We start from the raw sequence: 26982 nt of genomic DNA, 5'->3' as shown, positions 1-26982 counted from the left end.
AAAAAATGAAGTCATCAAATCATTTAATCAGATAAAAATATAACAGTATATGAATCTATGTGAGGAAGCTCTATACTTTTGTTCTGTATGGCTTTAGAAATGTTCTAATAATTTACTTCCATGTAGAAATCCATTTGGGGGAGGCTGGTGTCAAATGGTTAGGTTCCCTCTCTCATCTGTCAAAATGATAAACTATTAGGTGAAAACAAGAACGTTTGCCATTTGAATTACTCTGAACCACTTCTAAACAAAATCCTCAGAATAAATTTCGCATCCTCCTCTGCTTCTGGTTTGATTCAGGTATCATCCACTGAAATGGATTACAGCAACATGTACTATGTCACCATGGAAAAAAACGAGTATTTACCTCCTTGGTAAAAGCATTTCATTTTTAGTTTAACATTCCAAAATCACTTATTAAGTCCAAGAAATATCAGTGTTATTCAAGATCATCCTTTAATGAGCTATACATTTTAGTTTTACCATCCATTTTGAAAGGGCTATGACACATGTCAAACGAATGGCACCTCAGACCTTTAAGCAACAACAAAAATCTGATGGAACCGATTAGGTACCTTAAGACATTTTGAAATGAAATAATTGCCGTCTTCTTTGAGGATGAAAAGAATTAAATGTAACAACCTCTGAACAAATGTTGAAATTGATATGCGAGGGAAAAAAGGGGACTTAGAATAACAGAAATAAGATTTACAAGCGTGCGTTAAATTTTATAATCTCAACCCTTTTGTTGATAACTGACAGCACTGCATCGATTACTGCAGTTTGGCAAGTGTAGCAATAAACAATAATGGTCTGCAGAGTTGTCATCTCAATCATTGGGTTAAGAAACATTAAAAAGTCATTTTCTGACGTATTTAAATAGTAAAAGTGAAACAGAACACTACCGCCAATTAACAGTCCTGAAAACTGGCAAAATACAACACACTCTTGAGTTTCCTCGCCAACATGATTACTCTGTGACTTCAAATTATCTCTCAGGTTATAGGATTGGTTACTGCACATATACTGGTTCTGCAGGCAATGAAATTTACCGAATTAACAAGCTAAATTGTGATGGCTCAACCTTGAAAATTGTGCGCTATTTTTTTTAACGTGGGGCTACAATGGTTGTTTTGTGTTCTTGTGAGTCAGATATGGTGTATGCATGTTTAGAGTTCATAAACCAGTCTGCTGACCTTAAACAGGGGGAAGTAACCGCTTTTAATAATTCGATACCGAATTAAGTCTCGGTCGCGGAAAACCACATTTCATCTTGCATGCTTTTATTTGATTTCTTTTTTTAAAAAAGAAAAATTCACAAAGCTCAATTCTTTATAGAATTTTGGCAGATTGGTATGCATCTCTCTCTGTCTCTCTCTCAAAGAAAAACAAAAATTGTGTATATTTTTAATTTTTATTTAGTAAGTAAATAACTGACAATTATTTTTTTTTCTCCTGACAGTAGATTGTTATTGAAACAAATATGTGACAATTCTTTCAAAAAACTTAATGCCAGTAATTAATATTACAAGATTTACAGAGACTATATTTGATTGTTCATACATTGTTGGTAAATAGCACTTACAAGTACTTGACATCAAATATCTTGCTGTATTTAGTCTGTAAACAACTTTGCAATCAGCGATTACTATCTATTTTACAGGAATTTACTAAATGGAATTCTTTATCCAGTCTTCCATTCCCCGACAAAATGACTGCATAGCTAATTGAGTGTACAATCACTTAAAGAATTTCCTTTATGCAGAAAAACTCAACTGTTTCTCTAACATGTAATATGTTTGTAAAAATTTGAAGATGAGGAGAAAGACATTTGTAGAAAAAGTAACATTTCATATTTTGCATTGGTCAGGAAATAACTGTTTATTTTGAAATATATTAATAATGTACATAGTTAATTTAAACATAAGAGAAATGTTGGAATAATATATTTTATTTTTGTATCAGCTAAGTACAAGTAATTCAAGTTCTTAGCATTTTGCAACACTAAAAATCTATATTATTTAACTTAAGTGCATTATCAGATGCTACAAATAAAAGCTAGATTACTGGTAACATCTTTTAATTTGACAGTGTAGTTTCTTATGCTGAGCATGATCTAGTCACAACATATATATTCTTCAACATTTCAGGAAGTACTGCTCTCATGCAGAACTGCCAATTTAACTTTCAACATTCACGACTGTTTATTGCAAGGTTGCACAAGCTTACATCAAGTATTTTAGATTTTGCAAGCTTGCCGACTTGGAAACATTCCTTTTTCAACCTTGTGCAAGCTTGAACTTTACATTTTTCAAGCTTACAAACTTGGAAAAATTCCTTTAGCAAGCTTGAACTATTTTGCAACCTTGCAGACTTGGAAAAATTCCTTTTCCAAGCACCCTTATTGCTAGCTTGTGCAACCTCAGCTAGTTTGTTGTAAGCATGCATTTTGGTCTGGGACCTCTCTCGGGGTTGACATGTGTGATTATTACATGGAAATAAGTTAACATAATTTGTTTTAAAAGGCAATAAATTTATTTAATTTTATGTTTTTTTATTGTTTCTGCCTAATTCAGATTGGTGCATAATTTGATTGGACAATGACGAGAATTGATCTTTTCAGTGTGTGGAAAATTATGGTTTTGTTCAGCCAAAACACAAAACTAAAACAGATTGATGATGATGTTAGTGGATCTCTATTAAAAATATTAGTCTTTATTATTACCGTTCTTTCATGAACTTATAACAGTTATGTGAATAGATGCTGGTTATGTGCCTTGCACAATTAAACATGTGTAACTTTTCATAAAAATTACCGCATATTTTAGGATCGCTTATGTCACTGAAATTTTTTAATTCGTCAGTGAGTGGATCAATGTAAATGAAACACTTATGTATGTCTAGCTGAATGTGACCTGGAAGAATGTTATATGGCAGAAACAATGAATAAAGCAAAATCTGCATCTAATATTGTTGGGAATAAACAAGGATTTAAGTGACGCTTTTAAAGCATTGATTTGCACCATGTAATTACTACTCATTATAGTACCTCCTCAAACCAGCCCGTTAATTATGAAGTCTTTATGTACCTAATATCATGTTGGACAAATCAGAAAATAAGCACTTGGAAAGTATCGGGACAACGAAATTGGTAATTTCTTTTACATGTATAAAAGTGGTAGGACAAGATTTACAGCCATTAATATTGTGGTCAACAAACTTAAAATTTTAAAGATTAGACCTTGGCCCATGGATAAGCTAACTCCCCCTTCTTCTAGCCTTTTATTTTTCCTCAATTGTTAGGCTTATACATGAGTATATATAATATGGTATATAAAAATTGATTTTAATGATGTCATTATTATATTTCACATTGCATCATCAAAAAATTAATGTATAATCATGTAGAGTTTTCAACATAACTCAGTATTTAAAAATACATATTGTACTCAAGTACTATGGATACTTGCTGTAATTCATACACTTTACATATACAACTATGATTTTCAAGAAAATATTGAGAATATATGAAAAAAATAACACTTTTAAGACATTAAAATAACAATAATTAAAGTTTTCATGGGTAAACCTAAATTTCTATACTTTGCACAACAAAAAAGTGCAAAAATAACTGATTTTGCTTTGGTAATTATTAGGCATAAGTTTAACTTTACATTAAAATTTTTAATGAGTTTTTTTTTACATAATTACGTTACTTATCCTCTGCACTATGATAGAAGTTGGCATCCTCATGTCAATAGCTATAGATTCATTTTGCAATACAGTGCAAATTAAGTATCATGTAGACAGGTAAATGCATACATAATAGCACTTGTGCTCATGGGTAGACAGGTACTGCATATACTATTGTCCTCGTGGTATAGTGAAAGTCACACAGGTCATGTAGGTGTTCAACAACAACTATTTCAGTAATTGGTGCCATTTTTTAGAAATTGATTCTACACACCATTAAATAGCAATTCTTCACATTTTTGTATCCTCTTTCATCCATATTATTTTAGAAGGTCAATATTTACATACCTCAAGAAGTATATATGGCAAAATCTATGTTAAATTATATGGACATTTTTGGACAACCTAAAGATCATCTTTGCTAGCCAAGGTTCCAATGTGATAACCCATTCTACTCCATGGCACATCATGTAGATAATTCTGTGCTTCGGGTCTGAATTTCATTGCATGCGGCAGCAAGCCACCACATCCAATCAAAATTAAGTTGTTCAATTTTCCAGTCCCGGTCCGTGTTTGCACAAATACCTTTCACTCAAATACACCTGTACTGGCTTCCCTCTGGTACATATTCATACTTTCAGTGTTAAACTTCCAAGGTATCCATTTTAGGTCAATTGCCCCCACCCTTTTCGGCCAATTTACAATGCACCACAATATTGATTAGTTGGTATTACATACTAGGGGAGGCAACACATGAAATCCAATAGATGTAGCTTGGAAAAAGCACCAATATATCTGTTCGATCTGCTAAGGAAAAGATAGGGTAATTGGAACCATGACTGAGCAAAGATACCCCAAGGTGTGATCCAGTACAATCCAGATTGAATTTTGTATGCTGTGATGTTGCAAAGAATGCTATGCCTTTTGATAAACAAATTTGTGCTACCCAATATTGTGAAGGTGACACTTGACATGCCTTTTTTTACCCAGTTTAGTACAAGGCAACCATTGAAAAATTTCTTGATGGCATTTATAGTACAGAGCATTCAATAATTGGGATTGAATAGATTTTATTTAAACATAATTAGTATTAAATTTTAAAACAATAATTTATGTTTAAGATGAGTAAATGTGCATTACATGACCGTATGACTTTTACTGTAGATGGGAGGGGCCCCGAGTGGCCGAGTGGTCTAAAGCGCTCTCCGTTACTGATCACTGCCATCTCACCTCTTCCTGCGTGGGTTCGAGACTTGGATCGGCTAATGTGGGTATGTGAGCAAGCTTGCCAGTAGCTTCTTGTGGGTCGGTGGTTCTTCCTCCACCAATAATACTGGTGTGCTGATAAATGGCGTTAAACCCTACAACAACAACAGTAGATGGGTACTGCATGGGTAGATATGTAATGTATAAACAGTATTTTGTGCAGGAGTAGATGGATGATACGTACACCAGCAGTTCTTAACCTTTATGAGCAGTGATCAGGATTAGGTTTGTGGTGTTAGCCTTGCCACCCATCAAAGGTTAGAAAAGTTTTGATTTGATGGGGTTTATTTGAGTGTTGTGGCATTTGGGATCAAACATTTTTTGTTTCAGTTTTCAAGGACAATTTTTGGGAAAAGAAAAGAAGTTAATTCTTTAAGAAAATTTGTTTCCCATAGGTTTCTGTCTTTAAATGGTTAACTAAATTTAGATTTTACAAAATATTATCAACCTTTAAGTTAAAAGATTATTCAGATTTGTTACATCCTGAAATTCTTCATACAGTATTAGAATAAATTAAATTTTATTTAAATAAGTTGTAGCTTGTTGGAATAAGTTGCAGTTTGGTGAAATAAGTTAGTTTTTTGGAATACATTACAATTTGGTGGATTATGTTACAGCATGTCAGAAGATGCAACATTTTGGTGGAATAAACAAATTTCTTCATCCTAGTAAGCTTAATGGGAGGGAGGAAGCTGACAAAATTCCACTACCAGCAGATCATTTTCTTCAAACCTGCCTGTTATATCACTGACATATAACTTTACTGGTTAAGCTGGTCTCAAAAACAGGTCTTGCCTGTGGTTACATGTGACCAGAGAGAGACCCCAAGGCAAAGGGGGTTAACTCTTTTGTACATACTTTTTATGCCATCATCAGTATGCACTTACGATTATCTTAACCTCATGAAATTACCATAATTATATCTTAAGTGCACAGGATGTGAATTATATGAATTTTATGATATGTTCTAAAATATTTTCATGCACAGCATGTACAATTTGTTTAAGATTAATGAAACAATATTATCATATATAGTTTTGATTCCTTTTTTATGGTAACATGTATATTCTCATATATAGTTTTGATACCCGTTTTATTTTTCACTTTTAGAATATAAGTAATGGTGACGAGCTTTTATGTAGGTGAGTTTGAGTTCTCTTTTATGAAGCAGACCATATATATTCATATAATTGAGATCCAGTTACAAACTGCATAAAGCTTGACATACCTTATATACCCATGTGTAAGCCAGATCCAGTTACAATAAATACCATATATACCCATGTATAACCCAGAGCCAGTCACAAACTGCATAAAGCTTGACATACCTTATATACCCATGTGTAAGCCAGATCCAGTTACAATAAATACCATATATACCCATGTATAACCCAGAGCCAGTTACAAACTGCATAAAGCTTGACATACCTTATATACCCATGTGTAAGCCAGATCCAGTTACAACAAATACCATATATTCCCATGTATAACCAAGAGCCAGTTGTAAACTGCATAAAGCTTGACAAACCATATATACCAATGTGTAAGCCAATTACAAAAAAACTGCAGAGCTCAGCATACCATATATACTCATCTATAAGCAAGATTCAGTTATAAACTGTATGAAGCATGACATACTGTATATACCCAAGTACAAGTCACAACCAGCTACAAACTCTATAGAGCTCAGCATACCACTTGTACTTGTGTACAAACCAGATCCAGTTACAGACTGCATAGAGCTTGACATACCATATATACCCTTTTATAAGCTAGGTCCAGTTACAAACTGCATAGAACTCAGCATACCATATGTAGCTATGTATAAGCCAGATCCAGTTACAAACTGCATAGAACTCAGCATACCATATGTAGCTATGTATAAGACAGATCCAGTTACAAACTGCATAGAAGTCAGCATACCATTACAAAATGCACTGGCAGAGCAGGGTTGGTACAGTTTGTTCAGTCTTATGAGAAAAAACAGTCAAGTGGTTCATCTGACAGCATATTATGTGATAGAAGACCATTGTATTTACAGCTGAATCTGTCTTGTCTACATGCATTTATGGTATTTGTTACATGTTGTTTCATTGTCTTTTTAATGTATTTTGGTATTCATTACCTGTCACAACTTGACATTTTTTAAAATGTTTTTTTTTTTAAGCATTTTAGATTATATTTTTAGATTTGTCAGCCCTCACCTCTCTTTGTAAATGGCCAGCCTACCAGTTTATTTCTTTCCATTTTGAAGTTTTCTTATATGTATTAAGTTGGATGTCTTGTGGTTTCATTTTGTAGATGCAAATGTGGAACCTTTTATTACGTAAAAAAAGGAATAGGTAGTAATAGAGTACTGATGTGCTTGTGCTAATAGTGATTGTACCTTCCACTTTTGTATTGATAATCTAAACATGCATGATGTATTTACACAGCAGATATGTATAAGGTTATAAAGCTCAGTTTATGAGTAATAGTTGACTATCATACACACACACGTTACTGTGAAGCTTGATCAAGTAACAAAATAACTTGAGGTACAATTTAGAGTGTTTCCAGCTGAAGGTCAATACTTTTTATTTTTATTTTTCTAAACATTTTTTACTTATGTACTGCATTTTAAATTTCTGAAATGTAAATGGAAGTTTGAATTTTTTGTTCATTTTGTTGATACAGATATGAAACTTATTATTGCATGAACTTAATGGAGAACAATAAAAGAGAGAAATTGCTAATTGCTTAATTTATTTATAGCTAAAGACTTTATTTTAGATAGTCATAATTATGTCGTTTTGCTAACAGTGATGGTTTCTTCTGCTTTCTTCATGATCGTTTTTGTTTGTGAAGATTTCTAAATATGTTTGATGGTTTTAAACAGTAGGTATATTAGGGTTGTTCCAGTAAAATACACTTAGGTCTCAGGGAAGATAATTTTAATGTGGAATATTCACCAATAGATACGGTTTAGAAGGTTGTATTGTTTTCTTATGAACTTTCTTGATATTGGTTTATGTTTGTGAAGTTTTCTAAACATTCATGACGTATTTACACAGTGTATATATATATTTGTTACAACTCTAGGTCCAAAAACTAAGAAACAGAAAGAAACAAAACCATCAAGTTTTGTAAAACTGAAGAAATAATTTAATTCTCTAAGTTAAAAAAATGAAAATTTAAGAAGAATTTAAATATGAATTAAATCCAAAGTAATCATAAATAGTTCTACAAAGTACAAAAGAATTGAATGTTCCCAATGAATTCCAGGTTCTAGAATGAATATAGAGGTCTGTCAACAGTCCTGCTTTACCACAATGGCATTATACAGAACTCCTTTGAATACTTTAAAAATATTCCCATAATAATATTTTCAGTTCATTGAGCGCTTTGTTATTCCAATTAATAATCCTGACAGAATGTCTCCTCTCAAATTAGAGCTAAACATAAAATTAAACACATCTGCAGACTGATGTTAACACAAGAACATATGAAATAAGAATTCAAATAAGGAATAAATTAATTGCTCAATTCTCTCCTTTAAAAAAGATGTTTATTCACCATTTGACATTTCACAGTATCACACATAGTAAAAAGAACCCGCCTAACCAACACATTGAATGGGAAATAACTTAATTCTTCTCAAAGACCACCTGACCCCACTAGCTAATGATAAATTACTCCAAACTTGTCAACTGGTTCAATATATAGGCTGAATTTAAGTTGTAAAATTTAACACCTATTTATAGCTCAGTATCTTAAAAATGATGTATACACCCATGGACAAAAGCTTAGCTTTATAATATATTGTTTATAGATGATCATTACAATTTACAGTCATGAACAAAAATTACACACAATATAGATACAGTCACATGTACCAAAGGGTGCACAAAAATAAAGATAAACATAACATCTCCACACACAAAAAGAGATTTATATAATGAAACTTTCTTTTGCATACTAATCAAGCAAACATAATAATAATAATAAAAATTAAATAAGAGATGTTATGGCACAAAATGTAAATTATATACAAAAGAAAGCAATAAAGTACTCGTATACATATAAAAATGCATCTGCAATCAGATTCTTTTCCCATGATGCATCTAATATTGATGTAGTTTTGAAAAGTCAAACTCCACCTCTACAACCTCAGATTTTAATTTTCATTTTGTTGAAGAAAGTATGGGGATTGTGATCGTTAAATACAATAACTGGAGGAGAAGCCAAGATAATATACATTTCAAAGTTTTGTAAGGCCGAAATTAAGGCTAAGTAAGGCTCGATAGTGGAATAATTTCTCTGGTACATATTTTTTTTAAAAGAAAAATAGCACACTGGATCATCCACGCCATTTTCGTCTTCTTGAATTAAATCACCACCAACCCCAAAATCACTTGCATCGACAGACATTTAATAAACATTCTGACTTGAATGGTTTATAATTCTCCTTAATAAAACCAGACTGGAGTTTGTTTAGCCCAGCAGATGTAGTGTTTCAAATACCTGACTTTGACCTAGAAGCAAGAGCATTTGGATTAACTGTCTTTATTATGTTGCTTATTTATTTAATTTATAGCAATCAGAAATAACATGCATTGTTTTCTTATAAAAAGTCAACGTAGGTAGAATGAATGATTTCAGATCATTCTTATCAGAAGTTTGATTCCTATAAGTTGTGCAAGATTGAAATTTGGAAGTACTCTTATCAGACTGAGGTGTTTTCTTATCAAAATCATGCTGAGAGGAAGGCTTATTAATAATGAAACTTTGTGAGTCAAGGTATAATTGTTAACTGTATGAACAGCTGTTTTCAGAAGTGTCCACATAGTGTTCATCAAGGTACACTTTAACATCACTATGCATGCAATTCTTCAACTCTGTGACTAATACGAGTTGTCTAACTTTGTCATAATCTTCATCAATCTTTTTAGAAGCAAACTACCAGTCAAATAGTTGTTCTTTTCCATAGCAAACTAGACATGGGTTTAGATTGTTTCCTCTATACAATTCCTAAAGTCGATATGCCTCAGTTACTAACTGGTAACCGTTTAAGATACATTCATTAAGCACATCATAATCAGTGCTTGCTTCTACTGAAAGTGAAGTATGAACTTCACCAGCTTTTTAAATAAGAACACTGTAATAACAAAGGCCAGTAATCTCTTGGCCATTTTAAATTTTCAGCTTTTTTTTCTCTTCAAAATGAGGAATATATTTGATTTTTTTGAAAGGTGGTACTAACCTGATATTTTTGGTAATAGATAATATAAAATCCTGAATGTTTGCGAGGAGTATGCTTTCTGTTTGCGAATTCTAATTATTTAATCTAAATTGCAATTCTCTTTTCATTTTCTCTCCATATTTCTGTCTCTTGTTTTTAGTCTGAATTTGCATTTGCTACTTTTCCCTTTCTTGGCCACTCCGGTCGCCTAATGGTTAGAGCGTCTGCCTTGGATGCACGAAGTCACGGGTTCTAACCATGGTCAAGTCATACCAAAGACTTACAAAAGTAGTACAAGTAGCTGCCTCACTAGGTGCTCAGCATTAAGAGGTTAATGTCAGGACTGGTCAGCCAGGTGTCAGGATAATGCGACTCGGTGGGACATCATGCTGCATGTCCGTGGCATGATGCCCCAGTGCTAGACTTTTCTATAAAGTGCCACACCGCATGCATCTTGGCGATATGACTGAAAAATTGTTCAAGCTCTGTTTAATTTTTTTCTCCAAATCTTCCCTTTTCCTTTCTCTTCTTTTTTGTTTTGCATGTGTCTCTCTCTCTCTTTCCTCTATCAGATTTTCAGTTTCCATCATTTGTTTCTGTTTTGTAATTACATTTTTAATTGCATTTTATTGCCTGATAGTGACTTTCTTCTAATAGCACTTCTGTCAAAAATTTCCATTTCACCAAATGCTGGGCCAAAATAATTTTCCTGACTTAACAAAGATGACTTCATGTCCAAAAGAGGACAGTGTTCTACAAGCTCCAGTAACTCCTCTTTTCTTAAACACTTCAATGGTTAACGAGTCACACTGGAAACAAACTCTCCACCCTAGATGAAATGTGAAAGCTTGTTGGTTTCACTATTCGAAATCAAAAGACCAGGATGAGCCTGCAATTTCTGATACTAATCTACAGTCATGAACTGAATAAAAGAACTCAGCAAAACCAACATGTCTTGTAAAACGTAACAAATAATTTAATTCTCTAACCTTAAAAGAAATGAAAAAAATTAAGTGAATCTTACAGTATTATAAATCCAAAACAATCCTAAATACTGCTCCTGTAAAACACACAGGACCCAGGGAAGGCACGTTTAATGTAGGGTACTCACCCATAGATGCAATTTAGTTTTCTTCTTATTTTAATACGAATTCTGTGAAATCAAAGTACCCAAGCATATATTTTTTAAAAACAGCCTTCCCTGTGTAACTAGTATGTTTAAATGTAACAGTCCTAAAATAATTTACACATGGATTGCAGAATTTGCCGATGGGGTGTTGGAACAGCAAGCAGCGGATGCTAACATCGATAACAATTTTGTTCCACATGTCAATGAGTATCTGCATCAAACTCTTGTATGAACTGTCATATAATTTTGCTAAAGCTCAAGTAGAAATTGCTTGTTGGAACCACCTTGATCTACCACTGTCAACTTGGGACTGCTTGGAATTATCACACATACACATGAAAATGCCAATGCGTTAACTGTAACAACAGATGCAAAAGCAATCTGGGGTAGTTTCTACAATGGTAAAGTGGCATTCACTATAGTATCCATCCCTGTTACATTCATCAATGAATATTTTGCATAACACTGTCTCGATTGAGAAAAAAAAAGACTGTGATTGTTATTCAACAAGTATATACTTGGTCGGGCAACAGTTATTGGGCAAAGACAGCCATTTGACACACAAGGTGCAGGCATAATCTGCCTGTTTTTTAATTAATGGTGCCAATCCACTAGAGCGCACAATCACTGGAGATGTAACTATTCCTTAGGCATACTTTTTCTATAATTGTACGACAATTGTGCCAGTCAAAAAAGCCCCACTTCCTAATGGCTTGATGAAAAAAATAGTTATTTGCGCTGTAGAATAAATAGAACATTACATGTGCTTTGGACTGATAAGTTCAAAGTTTAGAACTAAGTTTACACTGCCCAGTTTGGTCTATTTATAGCTGGTAGAGTGGCAGCGTAACTGGCAGCATGATAGCATAGCTTCATAACTGACAAACGAACTGTCACCGAAAAAGGGACAGAGATTAAGAATTCATTCCAGGGATGTACATTTTGAAATGTGGAATAAGACATTGAATTGTGAATTTGGATTGTCAGGATGACTGGTTATATAAAATGCACTCATTTTTAAAATATCAAATGGTTATATGAAACATACTCATTTTTTATAACAAGGGCTGTTCCAGTCAAACATACATGGGATCCAGGGAAGGCATTATTAATGTGGGGTATTTACACACAGATGCAATTCAGAATTAACTTGTCATTTTAATATAACTCCATGAAATCAAAGTACCATGGCGTATATTTTTTTAAAACTGCCATTTTGGGTAGTGTGTATGTTTAAATCGAAGAGCCCTAACATATTCACAGTATGGTGATATCATAATTTGGTGAACAATTCTAATACGTTTTCTATTAATGTGTAAAACAAATCTTAACTTGATTATACATGTTTGCTGGGTTTTTAAAAATTTATTACCATATTTCTTTATCCATTTCATTGTTACAGTGATATTTCTGGTGATAATCCATACTTCATATCATAATGTGTTTTTTTTCATTTGCATACATTGTGTTCTGTGTTTTCACTTAATCCAAATCCATTTGGTTTCTATCATGTTACAGACATGTCACTCGAATATGGTGATGCCAATATATATACATTGTGCGTGTGTGTGTGTGTATATATATATATATATATATATATATATATATATATATATATATATATATATATAATTTTGTAAAGAAATTGATTACATTCCAAAAAGTGGTCATAAAACCAATTAGTGTCCCAAAATAAGGAATTGTATATGCAAACAACTTTTTCATATATAATTAGAATTAATTAGATTTTTAAACATAATTGACCCTTTGTCTGGTCTAGGATGAATTGCTTCATATTATTGTCAATGATAAACTGCAGATTATTTCAAGCTATTGACATTGATTTTTCTCTGTCCACTCATTAGCTTATTAACTTCTTCTAAACAATCTTAGCATTTCCTTTGTTAACATAAAATAATAATCAACATAACAACATATACAATAGCAAGTACTTATCTGCATTATTACAGACAACAAAGTCAATCATACAGTATGAATAGTTTTCATTTCAGGAACTACAAAAAACTCATAAATCACTTGCTTTCTGTTTTACATTCATAAAGTTTCCCTCTTTTACACCTCTCTTTTGCTTTAATGCACCCATCTAACTGACAAACCCTCATTTAATTCAAATGCAAATGAGGATCCATTTTTTCTTGTAAAACAAAACAATAATTGGCATGTGTATAAAAAATATATTAATCATACATACATACATACATACATACATGTTAACTTCCAAAACACTCTATTTCTGCATGATTCAAAATTTCACACAGAATGAAACAAAAATATGACAGCCATGCTATCAAGACCAAACTGCCTTTCAAGAATGTTACATAAAACTTGCAGATGGGTCATCATACAAGAATGTCAATTTCAACTTTCAAAAGAGTTCCAATTCATTGTTGTAGCAAATCTCAAAGACATACTGGTGTCCACCATGCACAAAAACTAATGCTGTGTACACAATACCTAACCTCTCAAGAACAAAACCTTCTGTAAACCGGAATACCCTTGAAAGTGAAGCACCTTTCCAAACTCCAGTCTTGTAGCAGAACTTATTCAGTAAACCGCACAAAAATCACTCAAACCCAAATGTAAATTTGCTCTAGGCTGAAAAAACCAGCTCCGGTCCTGACTACTGACATTCAAGGAGGAATCTGCATTCATTTAGGCATGTTACTCTATTGGAAATTAAACTGATTTCACATGAATTAATCTTTCGCCTTTTACTAAAGATTTCCATGGAGTTAAAATCCATAGAGAAACGTTTTGAGGCCCTGCTGAATAGGTGTAGTACATGCTGGCCATTTTAGGAAGGCAGGTGCAGATGTCTCGCAACAAACTAAACAGCCACATAGAAGAAAAATCACTCTAACTGGAATCTGCATGCAGAATTTAGATCTCTGCTCCTTCAGCGTATTATTTTCCTCTTCTGACTTGCCAAAGTCTGTAAAAAATAAACAAAACATTTCTAAGAAATCTGTGATGTCTTCCAGCTCTTTCCTGAAATAAACACAAGTTGAAAAGTTCAGGCTCGATGATAATAGTAAATCTATAATGCTGGCATATACTTACATTTTCTCAAAATATTAAATACCATATTAAAAACAGTACCATGAACAATACATTAAATGCCTGCCCTAGGTTTAATAGTCCTCTAGTCAGAAAGAGAAGAATTTGCACTGAAACAGATTTTATTCTTTTAGTTTGATTTTGAAATCACTAGGTTTCTTCATTGCCAAAGATTAACATTCACATCTCCCTCAATAAATTGCCAGCAATAGGGTCCATAAACACGGACTGCAGCAGAAGCCATATACAAAGTTTGGGCCAGATCCATGATGTAGAAATAATTGTAATACTATTTTGTGAAAACCATTTATTCTTCTTTAGACAGTGACCATGACCTTCTAGCTTTGGACCTCAAATCAATACTGGATAGCCTCTTTTCTTACCACAAGTGCAAACCATCCACAAAGTTTGGTTGAAGTATGTCATGTATAACAAATGTAATAGTACATAAACCATTTTCCTTTCAGCCAGTGACCCTGAACTTGACCTTTTGAATAAAAAACTCGACAAGTTTGTCCCGTCCAGAAAAGTTTTGTAAATGCAAATGATGAAAAACTCAAGTTATTGCATAAATCATTTTATTTTTTCATCAATTGGTGACCTTGACCTTCAAGTTCAATATCGATATGATTCTTTCTTACTCAAAGTGCAGAAAACACTTTTCTTCCTTCTTTCAGTGACCTTGACCTTTCACATTTTGACACTTCTTCCTTATCCCAAATGCAAGATATCTACATTGTGGACAACTAAAGTTACTGTGCAGAAACAATACTGGTCATAAATGGCTGGAAAACAACATAACACAATATCACCTTTTGGCAGGCAGATAAAAACAAGCAGGCCACATTAGCCTGAGATTGCTCATTAGGCTGACATTTGCCTTAAAATAATGCAAGAGCTCTTGGCCATGAAATCTGAGTCAGGATAATGCTTTCTGCAGAAACTGTATAATGCTTGATTGTGTACATTATGAAAACAACGTTTTTTTTTTGTTTGCTCTATAAAATATAACTTCAAAATCAAGCACATTAGTATAACCTGGCCCCATTATACTGCTTGATTTATACTCCCCTGGACAGTGTACAACAGTATAAGGTAAGCAGCCAGACTTCCTATGTCTCTACTAGGGTTTAATGGCATAACAACACAATGCTGGCTATATGGTGCCAATTTAAAAGAAAAATTCTAAAAATATTAATATAAAGAACAGCAATAGAAAAAAAAACTTTATGAAGAAAAAACCTTCAAAATAAGCAAAATCATGAAGTAATATAAGATTAATGTTAAAAGGTACAGGTGTTAAAATGCAATAAAGTAGTATACAAAATAACATGATGAAACTTAAATCTGTAAAATACAGGGTAAAAATTTGTTATATAAACTGCATTCTTTAAAGAAATCCAAGATTTCTATTGGTACCAACGTATTTTGTAAGTTAATCCCAATCAATTAATGATGGTCAAATTCAGTTGAGTGGTTTCTGAGAAGTTGCTTAAAGCTTTTTCTAATTTTAGTAACTTTAGCTATGTTTATGGCAGTTTTCAATGTTAACGATCCCATTCAGCATTTTACATCTATTTTAACAGACATTGCAGAAGAATCTATCCCGAAGTCCTCAACAAACTGCAAAAGAACCCTAAAACCTTGGCTCACTAAGGAATGTAAGGAAGCCACACGGCAACGCCGAGAAGCATTAAAAAAAATTTAATAATCACCCGACGCCTGTAAACTTAAATATATATCGCATTGTCCGGGCCAAAGCTCGCTGCACAATCAAAGAAAGTAAAAGAGCATCATGGAAGAAATATGTTTCTTCTTTAAACTCTCGTTCCTCTGTTAAGAAAGTCTGGGACACTATACGCAAAATAAACGGAAAGAGAAAACAAAACCCTGTACGACATCTGACACTGAACAATAACAACTTTAGTTCAAAATGTGACATTCAAATATTCTTGCTGACAGTTTCTCAAAAAATTCCTCATCATCTAATTATTCAGAAGCCTTCCGAAAACTTAAAACTCAAAAAGAAAACTCACGTTTAAAATTCACATCCAACAACTCGGAAAGTTATAATCAATTGTTCTCACTATCGGAGCTTAGGGAGGCTTTAGATAAGGCCCATGATACATCCGCTGGGCCTGACGAAATACATTACCAGTTTTTGAAACACCTCCCAGAATCATCTTTAACATCTCTTTTGAAACTCTTCAATGATTTATGGATTACTGGTAATGTTCCAAAAATCTGGAAAGAAGCAACTGTAATACCAGTCCCCAAACCCGGTAAAGATAGCCAAGACACCAACAGCTATCGACCAATTGCACTCACAAGCTGTGTGTGCAAAACAATGGAACGAATGATCAATTCTCGGCTTGTCTGGTATTTGGAAACTAACAATTTAATATCTCCTTTCCAAAGTGGCTTTCAATATGGCCGGAGCACCAATGATCATCTGGTTAGACTGGAAACATTTATTCGCGATGCATTTATTAAGAACGAACATTTAGTAGAGGTTTTCTTTGATTTAGAAAAGGCCTATGACACGACATGGAAGTACGGGATACTAAATGACCTGAACGATCTAGGTCTAAAAGGCCGTCTGCCCTCTTTCATATCCAACTTTCTCTCCTACAGAGAATTCAAAGTACGAGTGGGCTCTACCCTCTCAGATCTGCACGAACAAGAGATGGGTGTGCCCCAGGGCAGTATTTTATCTGTGATGCTCTTTAACATCAAAATTAATAGCATCACCAAGTGTTTGACTCCTGGTGTGGATTGCTCGTTATACGTTGATGATTTTCTAATATGTTATCGGTCAAAGCACATGCATACAATTGAAAGACAACTGCAGCAAAATATAAACAAAATTCAAAATTGGGCCAATGCAAACGGTTTCAAATTCTCGAAATCAAAAACGGTATGCATGCATTTCTGTCAGTTACGAAAACATCACGATGAACCGAACCTCACGCTAGATGAAACACCTATTCCAGTTGTTGAGGAAACCAAATTTTTAGGTATAATCTTTGACAGAAAACTGACCTTTATTCCACACCTAAAGAACTTAAAAGCTAAATGCTTAAAAGCACTTAACCTACTTAAAGTAGTAGCGCACACTGACTGGGGTGCTGATAGAAAAGTCATCCTAAATTTATACAGAATGTTTATTCGCTCCAAACTGGACTATGGTTGCGTTGTGTATGGTTCAGCCAGAAAATCGTATCTTAAAATGCTTGATCCAATTCATGATCAGGGAATAAGACTGGCTCTGGGAGCATTTAAAACATCCCCGTGTGAAAGCCTTCTAGCTGAGGCGAATGAACCACCGTTATCGCATCGTAGAGAAATGCTTTCCGCACAGTATGCTCTCAAATTATAATCAAACCCTCTGAATCCTGCTTTTTCGGCTGTTTTTCAACCCAAATACAAAACTTTATATGAAAATAAACCAAACGCCATACCTTCCTTTGGCATTAGAATATCATCCAGCCTTGACACTACAAATATAGATCTTTCTAAAATTCAGAAAACGTTCATCTCCGAAACACCACCCTGGCTAATTAAACAACCAAAAGTAAGTTTTACGCTACACGATGGAAAAAAATCCGAAACAAACCCTTCCGTCTTCCACAACTCTTACCATGAACTCCTCACCGAATTTAAAAACTACACCAGAATTTACACTGATGGATCAAAGGATGAGGAAAAGGCTGCTGCAGCCTTTGTTTGTGGAAATCACACAACGCAAGTTCACTTACCAAATGGAGCATCAATTTTTACGGCCGAAATCAGAGCAATAGACCTTGCTCTGCAGCATATAGAAAAGAACCATATTTTAAACAGTATCATCTTCTCCGACTCGCTATCAGTACTCCAGTCTCTACACAATAGAAAACTGGAGAACCCATTATTAAAAACATACTCTTCAAAAATACCGAGCTGAGTGTCTCCCACAATATAATATACTGTTGGTTACCTAGCCACATTGGTATTAAAGGTAACGAAAAAGCAGATCGCGCTGCTAAAATGGTCCTTACTCAAGAACCATCTGATTTTAAAATACCGTATACTGATTTTAAACCTTGTATCAGAAAGTTCTTTCATCAGAAGTGGCAGGCATCATGGAATGATGCCGTGAATAACAAACTTCACGCAATCAAGCCAACTCTAGGAGAATGGACTCCTTCCTACAGAACCATGCAGAGGGAGGAGGTAGTCATTGCAAGAATCCGAATTGGTCATACTTATATCACCCACACCCACATACAGAAAGGTGAAGACCCACCAGAGTGCGTTTCTTGCAATGAACCATTCATTGTCAAGCACTTCATGATAGAGTGCTATGACCTGCAACCTACGCGCGATCGTCATTACATTGTGCATGACATGAAAGAACTTTTTGATACTATAAACATCACTCGCTTTATAGACTTCCTGAAAGCCGTAAATATTTACTCAAAACTCTGACTTTTATGCTATCACCTTGTGCAGTTTTATGCAATATATATACTGTCCCATTTTAATACCTATTCATCGTTCTTACATCTCCCGTTGATCAGGAAGCTTTATTTTGCACCGTTACCATCTTACCATTTTTAATTTCAACCAATTCTTTTATATCGCTGGTCGATATAGGACCTTTATAATTTTTTAAAAAGTATACAAATTACATTTTGTTTGGCGCTAAATAGCCTAACAGTGCTGATGTGCCATTAAAAAATCAATCAATCAATCAATCAATCCATCTAATTGGCTGAGCTTATTACCACTGTTTTAGTCATAATTCTAATTTGATTTTGATCAAAAGTGTAATGTGTATACTTATTTTGTATTTTTATCTCCTATGGAAATATCAGTTGTTATAAATTATTTTACTAAGCATTACACAAAAAATTTAAACTGTTTGCCTGAACAGATAATAACTCAGAATTATGGCAGCCACCAAAACACACAACAGTTGCAGTCAGAAGCTTAAATACTTTCAAATACCATTCAGAAATATACTTGTTCATAGGCACACTATGGAGTTATCTCCCTTCCTCCATACAATCAATGTATATTTTTTTTCAATATGCTGTGAAAGCTATCTGTATGCTGTTTTCAGCTTGATTCAGTTGATTTAGTATGGGTGTGTGTGTCTTAAATGTGGCTGATGCTTGCTTGTTAGCACTGTCAGCCTTGCTTCAATAACAAGCTGAAGCGGTTAGCTGTTATTGTGGGGTTTTTTTTCTTCTTTGTATTTATTTATTCTTCTATCATGTAATAATGCAAATACAAAAATACCCAGTAATATGTATGCTAATTCAATATTTTTGTCTTTTGTGTGAATATCAGTTGTAATACATAAATGAATTTGTTTTAATCATTGTACAGTTAATCCAACTGGTTGCTTAAACAGATAACTCTGACATAAAAATTATGGCATTCTTCATAATATACTGCAAGTCTCAAGCGTAATCTACCTATGCTTGTTTGGCATGTAAAGATTCGGCTTGTGTGGTATAAGGTTTGCATATCAGTAATATATAAATGAATGTACTTTATTCCAATACCAATTAAAAAATTTAATATTATTAAATATAAACAGGAATATATTTGTACAGAGGTACTATAAGGAGTTAGCTCCTTGTTATCATGCCATACTATATAACTGGGTAGCCATTAGGAATTGCTTACCATTAATAATATGCCAAACTGGTTTAACCTTTTATTGCTTTTAATCTGATATATTGGGCAAAAGGCATTGACAAATTGTAAACTGGAAGGATGGGTATGAATTTTAGCTTCTTATTCTTTGATATAGGCTCTATATTTTATCACTTTACACATCTGAAATTTCTACATAAATTTGTACACATGGCCTCTTGACATTACAGAGTTATCTAGTACTGATCTACAACTTTCCATTTCCACTTTTCAGTGACTAGGGAACACTAAAAATAGGTTTATTCAATTTTTGGAAACAAGAAAACAAATGTCCATATATTTTTTTTAAAGATATGCAATGCCTTCTGCAACCCTCAAAATTGACTTTCTCATTCTCTCCATGTTGTGAAATGAAACTAAAATTTATTTAATAAAAAATAATGTGCTAATATTTTAATATAAATGTAGTTAAGAAAATCTTCACCATCAATGGGACTTTAATGCTGATATGTTTCTGACAGACATGCTTATGTTGCTAAGAGAATTCTATCACACAGTCATTTTCAAATAGCTGCATATGAAACTTCTTAGTCCAATATATAGTACTGTTTATATAATGGGGGGGGGGTAATAAATTGCATGTTTAGTATATAAAAAGTAGATGTCTTTGGCAATCATAACAACAGTCTTACATCACTGCTCTCTTCCCTTCTTGCAAAGGAAACTGATACACCATTTCATTTGATATTTAGTTGATAAAAATCATAAATTCATGAAATTTTATTTTCATGATGCTGAGACACTGTAGACATACTTGTTCAGCCCCCAATCTTTAATTCTTATTATTTGCAATTCATTCCTTTTCCATTATTCTCAGGATAATTTTCATATTATTTTCCAACTGTGGTAAATTTAAAGTAATGAACATTTACCTGTAGCTGTAATGTATGTGTCCTGCAGCAATTTTTCCAATAACTAGCATGTGCGGATATTGCCAGCTTTTGCTTGTAACGATTTTATTAATTTTTGTGGCAAATATATCACATTTTAACAATCAAGGAACTGCATTTAATTCTCTTTTTTATGTGATAAAGAAAGTGTCTTTTGTTTCATTAATGTAGAATTTTGAATAATTTGTTTTAAACCCCCTGAAATTTAAATGCTGTATGCGATACGTAGTATTTATATAGTTCAAATGAAATTGACATTAAGTTAATGTTTTCTAAAAGTTTAATTTTTTGAAAACCTTGTTCATTAATTTATAAAGGGAATGCTCTCTCTCTCTCTCCACCCCAATTGCAATACATGAAGAAAAGAAAAAGTGTCAAAGCTGTACTGTATTATCATTGTCACAGGTTTCATAAGAAGTGAGGTCAACTGTTATGAGTGCCAGATAAGTGAAAGGTCAGGATCATTTAGGCCACTGGTTTTGATAAATCATTTAAAGCTTTTTATGGTTTTAGTAATGGGGGCCATATTTGATCGTGGAAGAAATTGAAAATTGAAAGTTCTTCATTCCAGGATGCTTCCTATCAAATTCAGTCAAATTATTTTGAATGTTTCTTGAAAAAGAAAGAATTCAAAAGCTTTTACATTTTTTGCAGCAGTGTAACATATCTGATGACGGGTCAGCTTAATTTATACAAATATGAAAGCCCTTCTTACCCAGATGATCTTGCCAAATTTGGTCAAAATTTGTCCTGCGGTTCTTGACAAAATAGCTATTTTTAATGTACTGATGACAGGCAACACGCGAAAGATGCAGAAGCATTCCACAAACTCACTTTGGCTTAGGGTTGGGTGAGTTAAAAATGCAACTGCTGAAGGTTATTACATAAATAAAAGATACAGGGGTTGGGATGCACTCTTTAAAAATATCCACTGAAGTTTAACTAGAATATCCAAATGCATGCAAAAAATAAAGGAATTAAAGTGATACGCATCAACAAATATTTATTTTATATGATTTCAAACCCACTTATGCTCTTTTTACTTGAAGAGTGCTAAACTTAAAAACTTAACAACAAAATTGAATTACTTTGGCTAGGTGATGAAATTTTATTTTGATAAGAGAACAATAGATAATATAAAAAAAATTGTAGATCTCATGCAAACAGAAATAATTTTCTGTGAGTCGTTGTGTAGCTTTTTATTTTTTTCGTTTACATTCAATAAAATTAGTTTAAGTTTTTACATACTTTCCATTAACAATTTTTTTTAATACCGGATATCCAATTGCATATAAACATTTCAACATAAAATTTCATAAGAAATCCATGTTATGTATGTTTCATGAACCATGTAAAAGATGTCTTTGTTTGTACATATTAAAGAAATGCTGACAACACATTTGAGGCATATATCTGTGTTTCTTATAATACAAAAGATATCAGTCTTGTAGAACTGGTTGGCTCATTTAACAATGTATTATAATGCTACATAAAACCTTTAAAACTAGATAATAAAATCTTAAAATGGAATCTAAACACTGACAATGCATATGTGTATTTGCCATGTAAGTGGCATATTCCACTAATACAGGCAAAACAAAAACTAAAGCAGATGACCAATCAATTCAATGGGACCATATAATTTTGGTAAGTCTAATTTTCTAAATAGTCTGCACATGAATAAATTGCACATAAACTGTCCGAACATTTATTGTATGAATTACCTTTATTTTCCATCTTGTCCGAGTCAAAGGAGTGAAATACTACATCTTCACTGGCATTGGCATTGACTCCTGACCACCCTGACCAATCTCCATCAGCTTCACAGAGATTCTTCAGCCACAATGGGTTTGTGATGTCCCTATTAAGACACCTTATGACTTCCAGTTGAGACATCTCCAAATTCTGGCACTGCTGGTAGATGAATGCAAAAAGATTAAAGAGGTTCTTGATTAGAAGTTTCTTTGTATAAAATATGAGTATATAGTAATTAGCCATCTAAACCCAAGCATCTCCTCAAGTATTTCTGGCAACTCCCCATCGAATCATACCATTTTCCTTGATTGATACCAATGAGTATGATCAGAATTTCAACACCGCTATGCACAAATTCAGACCTCAAACTCTGAACATTTTCCAGTTCTCTCTATATATATCTTTGTGACACTCAGACATGTCATTAAATTAAATTAATAATGAAGTGACTGGAGGAAAGCAGAAGGAGGCAATGGTGGTTAGAGCATTACCAGAAGCAACAGCTACCATTAGCATAGATGGAGTTCATAGACCAAACCAAAAGTAGGAAAATCCAGTGGTACTGGCTTCTGATGACACCACTGGGAAATAGTTGCACAACAATATTTATGCATGGGCACATGCACATGCACACACACACACACACATGAAAGAACAAGGCCCACAATCATACACACAAACACACAAAGGATGCCACTTCCCTCCTTTTTCATCTTCAACAAAATTACATAAAACAAAAAAGTCAAGTCCCCTCAAAGGGACCGGCACTCTACTGGCTGAAAAGAATTTCCAAACATCCAGGATAGGACTAATTTATCATTTCAACTGCGGAGTGTTTAAACCATCTCTGATATTCTTGAGCAATATAAAGTTTTTCCAATTGGTTTTTGTGGTGCCTTTATTGAAAGTAATCAGAAACCATTATGATTTAGGAACAACAAGAGATTATTCAGTGTTTTGGTAAAACATCATCTCAATATGACCATCGATTCTGAGGGAGTATAGCAGTTACAGTGACCTAAACATATGACCTCTGACTCCAGAATCAACTGTGCACAAGGTACCCGAAAAATAGCTATGAACACGTATTGTAGTACAAGTTAAAGATGAAAGGAAAAGATGTTCAAATTCTGTAAAAATAACTGTATAAAATAAGAAATAAAGGTTAAAAAAAGGTAAAATCCTTCCTAGAGGGTCAACATTTTAAAAATAAACTGCAGTCCCTCAGAAGTCCAATATTTTTGTTATGTTCATAATTTTTTTCTTCACATTTATAATTCTCTATAATTAATTCTATATACCTTGATTTCTTTCACTGGAATCCGGAATGACTGTGTAGATACATGAGCATTAATTACTAGGTCGTCATGCGAGTATGTCTGCTACACACGAGTGCATATAACACCGACTGAGTAACATCATTTTTTGGTGATGTGTGCTTACTCGCGAGGGAATACGGGCTCGTGTGTGCAGGCAAGGCGATGGGTGCCGTTTAGCCATGAACCTGGGATCAAATCTCCATAGAGTAGGAATTAAATATTCTCTAACCTGTATTATAGTATTATTTGTATTAAAATATTAATTCTGCATACTATTATCAAGCATTCTTCTATAGGAATCCAGGGATAGCACTTTCTATTCTGTCTGGTGTATATTTATAATTATCTATAAATAATTCTATATAGCTTGATTTCTTTCATAGGAATCCAGAATGACTATATAGATACATGAGAATTAACTACTAGGTCATCATGCGAGTGTGTCTGCACGAGTGCATATAACACCGATTGAGTAACATCATTTTTTGGTGATGTGTGCTTAGTCGTGAGGGAATATGGGCTCGTGTGTGCAGGCGATGGCTGCCATTTACCCGCAAACCTGGATTCAAATCTCCATAGAGCATGAATTAAAAATTCTCTAACCTGTATGACAGTATTATTTGTATTAATATATATATATATATATATATATATATATATATATATATATATATACATACAGAGAGAGAGAGAGAGAGAGAGGCTATTGAGCTGATTAAGAGCTTAGGTAAATGGAATTACATGTAGGTGGATTGATGAGACAATTCTCTGAAAATAATGTACCTTGATTGCAGAATAGCACACTTTGGAAGGTGGACTAGAAAGTATTTCCATGACTGTATGCTGTGTTCAAATAAACTGCAATCATCTACTATGACTTAATTTGTTGATGTATTTTATATCACTAACATCCCCAGGCCCCCAAACCCCTAGGGTTATCTGGACAAGTCAGAATCAATGGTCAAATATGCATGTAATGAATCTGATCCAATGTCCTACAATGTCATATATATATATATATATATATATATATATATATATATATATATATATATATATATATATATATGTATATATATATATATATATATATATATATATATATATATATATATATATATATATATTAATCCATGATGTGGGAACATTTCCTAATGTTTTTGTTTGGTTTACTGCCCATCTGCTCAGTGTCACAGGTAGGTTATTTAGTGCCATGGTAAGTGGAGCAAACCATGTCATGTGCCAACTTATGAAACATGATGGAACTACTATACTCTCTCATACCAGACCCAAGCTAACAGCCCTCTGATTGGCTACAGGTAATTTGATAAGTAGGTATTAAGCACTGTTGCAACTAAAAGATGTCTTATAATACTATCATTTTTCCAAAATGTATTCTTCCAACTTTCGAAAAGAAAATTCTCTCAAAATCCAAACTTGAAAATGAGAACAGTTTCAAGAAGTCTAAATTGTTTCTCTCTATGATTTTCCCAGTACACCAGTTTTCTGTGTGATGCTGATGTTGCTCTGCCATACTTAGTTTCTGCAGACCATATGCATATCATCTGAACCGTAGATGTAGATTATGCAAAAATGAGCAAAACCTTGCAAGTCTGGAACACTGGGGCTCGTATAGTTGCTTACAATCGAACTGTCATATATGTACTATATATTGTACATGTATGACATGTCGATTGTAAGCAACGATACGAGCCCGTGTGTAGGCAGGGCCGGCGCCAGACCCGGCCAGACTATCTGGCCCCCTAGGCAAGGTTAGATTCTGGCGCCACCCCCAACCCCCCCACCAGAAAATATCAATTTCAAAATTTATAAACTAATTTTTTTCTAAAATGCGCCCCCTGAAATCAGCGCCCTAGGCGGCTGCCTAGTTTGCCTATATGGTAGCGCCGGCCCTGTGTGTAGGGCTAGCCAAAAAGTGTCCATTTAAAAACAGAATTCAAAATCTGTAACATTTATTACTCGAACCGCCGTAGACTAGTAGACTATCGATATGAATAAATTTTATCGTGACCGAGAGCACAGGGGCTCGTATTTTTGCTAACAATTTAACTGTCAGTCATATATGCCCCTATATAGTATAAAATAATGCATGACCGAGTTAAACTGTAAGCAACTACACGAGCCACTGTTGTTGACAAGCTGAAATTTACGAAACTTGATAGAAAGTTATCAATCACCATATAACAATAATGGTAATAGACAGCAATGTAACAACCACCTTATGAAAAGCTGTCAGACGAAGGAACATTTGATTTGCTCAAACTGCAGTGACTGTGTGAGTACATTCGGCGGCCATCTACAAAGACGCAGGCTATATGCACCACGTGACTTCTAAGTTCACGCTAAGCAGAACCATTCGTAAATTCGACAAAATCGCGCACTGTTACATGAATTTTATGCATTCGGTTTTGTGGGTTTAATGCCATTTTTGGCACATGATAGGCTATACATCGCGGAAGAACCAATGACCCACCACAGGTGCTCGACGCGAGCTTGACTTTGAGAAAAAAAAAAAAAACAATAATCTAAAGGAAACAATCACAAAGAGTGACAAAAACACCTTAGATTTCCCCCATGACCCGTTCTGACATAGGATCCTCTCTCTCTTATATATTATGATAGAGAGGGTCATGGGGGTAATCTAAGGTAGTTTTGTCACTCTGTATGATTTTTTTTTCCTTCAGATTTTTGTTCGTCCTCTCAACATCAAGCTCGCGTCGAGCACCTGTGTGACCCACGGGAAACTACTTGCACGCTATCTCACATGACCACTTCGGCCGAATCGAGACATGGACTCAAGCGGAGAGGGGTTAGTGATCAGAAACGCGCCTTAGACCACTTGACCCCTGGTTGCCGTGGATAAAATTACATAAAAAGGATATATAGATCGAAACGGACAGTTAA

The 26982-nt window shown here is 33.9% G+C and overlaps 1 protein-coding gene across 3 annotated transcripts; it reads right to left on the bottom strand.

The window, feature by feature from the left end:
- Positions 1–6: 6 nt before the first annotated feature.
- LOC149786754 (uncharacterized) lies at positions 7–26387 on the bottom strand. 3 transcript variants are annotated; one of them, XM_089977274.1, is made up of 4 exons: positions 26297–26387; positions 22708–22897; positions 906–14262; positions 7–310 (listed from the first exon to the last, which is right to left on the bottom strand). In XM_089977274.1, exons 1-3 carry the CDS (start codon positions 26324–26326, stop codon positions 14063–14065), a joined length of 420 nt encoding a protein of 139 aa, XP_089833400.1. In that variant the 5' UTR covers positions 26327–26387; the 3' UTR covers positions 7–310; positions 906–14062. The 3 variants fall into 3 exon arrangements, with proteins under 3 accessions (XP_089833400.1, XP_089833401.1, XP_089833402.1); XM_089977275.1 differs by having other exon boundaries at positions 22708–22894; XM_089977276.1 differs by lacking the exon at positions 906–14262.
- Between the last annotated feature and the right edge of the window lie 595 nt (positions 26388–26982).

Source organism: Sinohyriopsis cumingii, chromosome 12, assembly GCF_028554795.1.
Source record: "Sinohyriopsis cumingii isolate HCF-2022 chromosome 12, ASM2855479v2, whole genome shotgun sequence".
NCBI classification, from domain to species: domain Eukaryota; kingdom Metazoa; phylum Mollusca; class Bivalvia; order Unionida; family Unionidae; genus Sinohyriopsis; species Sinohyriopsis cumingii.
The sequence above is the reverse complement of the archived record's forward strand: the minus strand, read 5'-3'. Positions and strand labels throughout refer to the sequence as shown.

Excerpts from the sequence above, each read along its gene's own strand:
- LOC149786754 (XM_089977274.1), bottom strand. The coding sequence starts at position 26,326 with ATGTTCCTTCGTCTGACAGCTTTTCATAAG. Across the intron at positions 22,898-26,296 it reads GTCTGACAGCTTTTCATAAG|CAGTGCCAGAATTTGGAGAT; the intron begins GTGGTTGTTACA and ends TTCATCTACCAG. Across the intron at positions 14,263-22,707 it reads GGACAAGATGGAAAATAAAG|ACTTTGGCAAGTCAGAAGAG; the intron begins GTAATTCATACA and ends TATTTTTTACAG.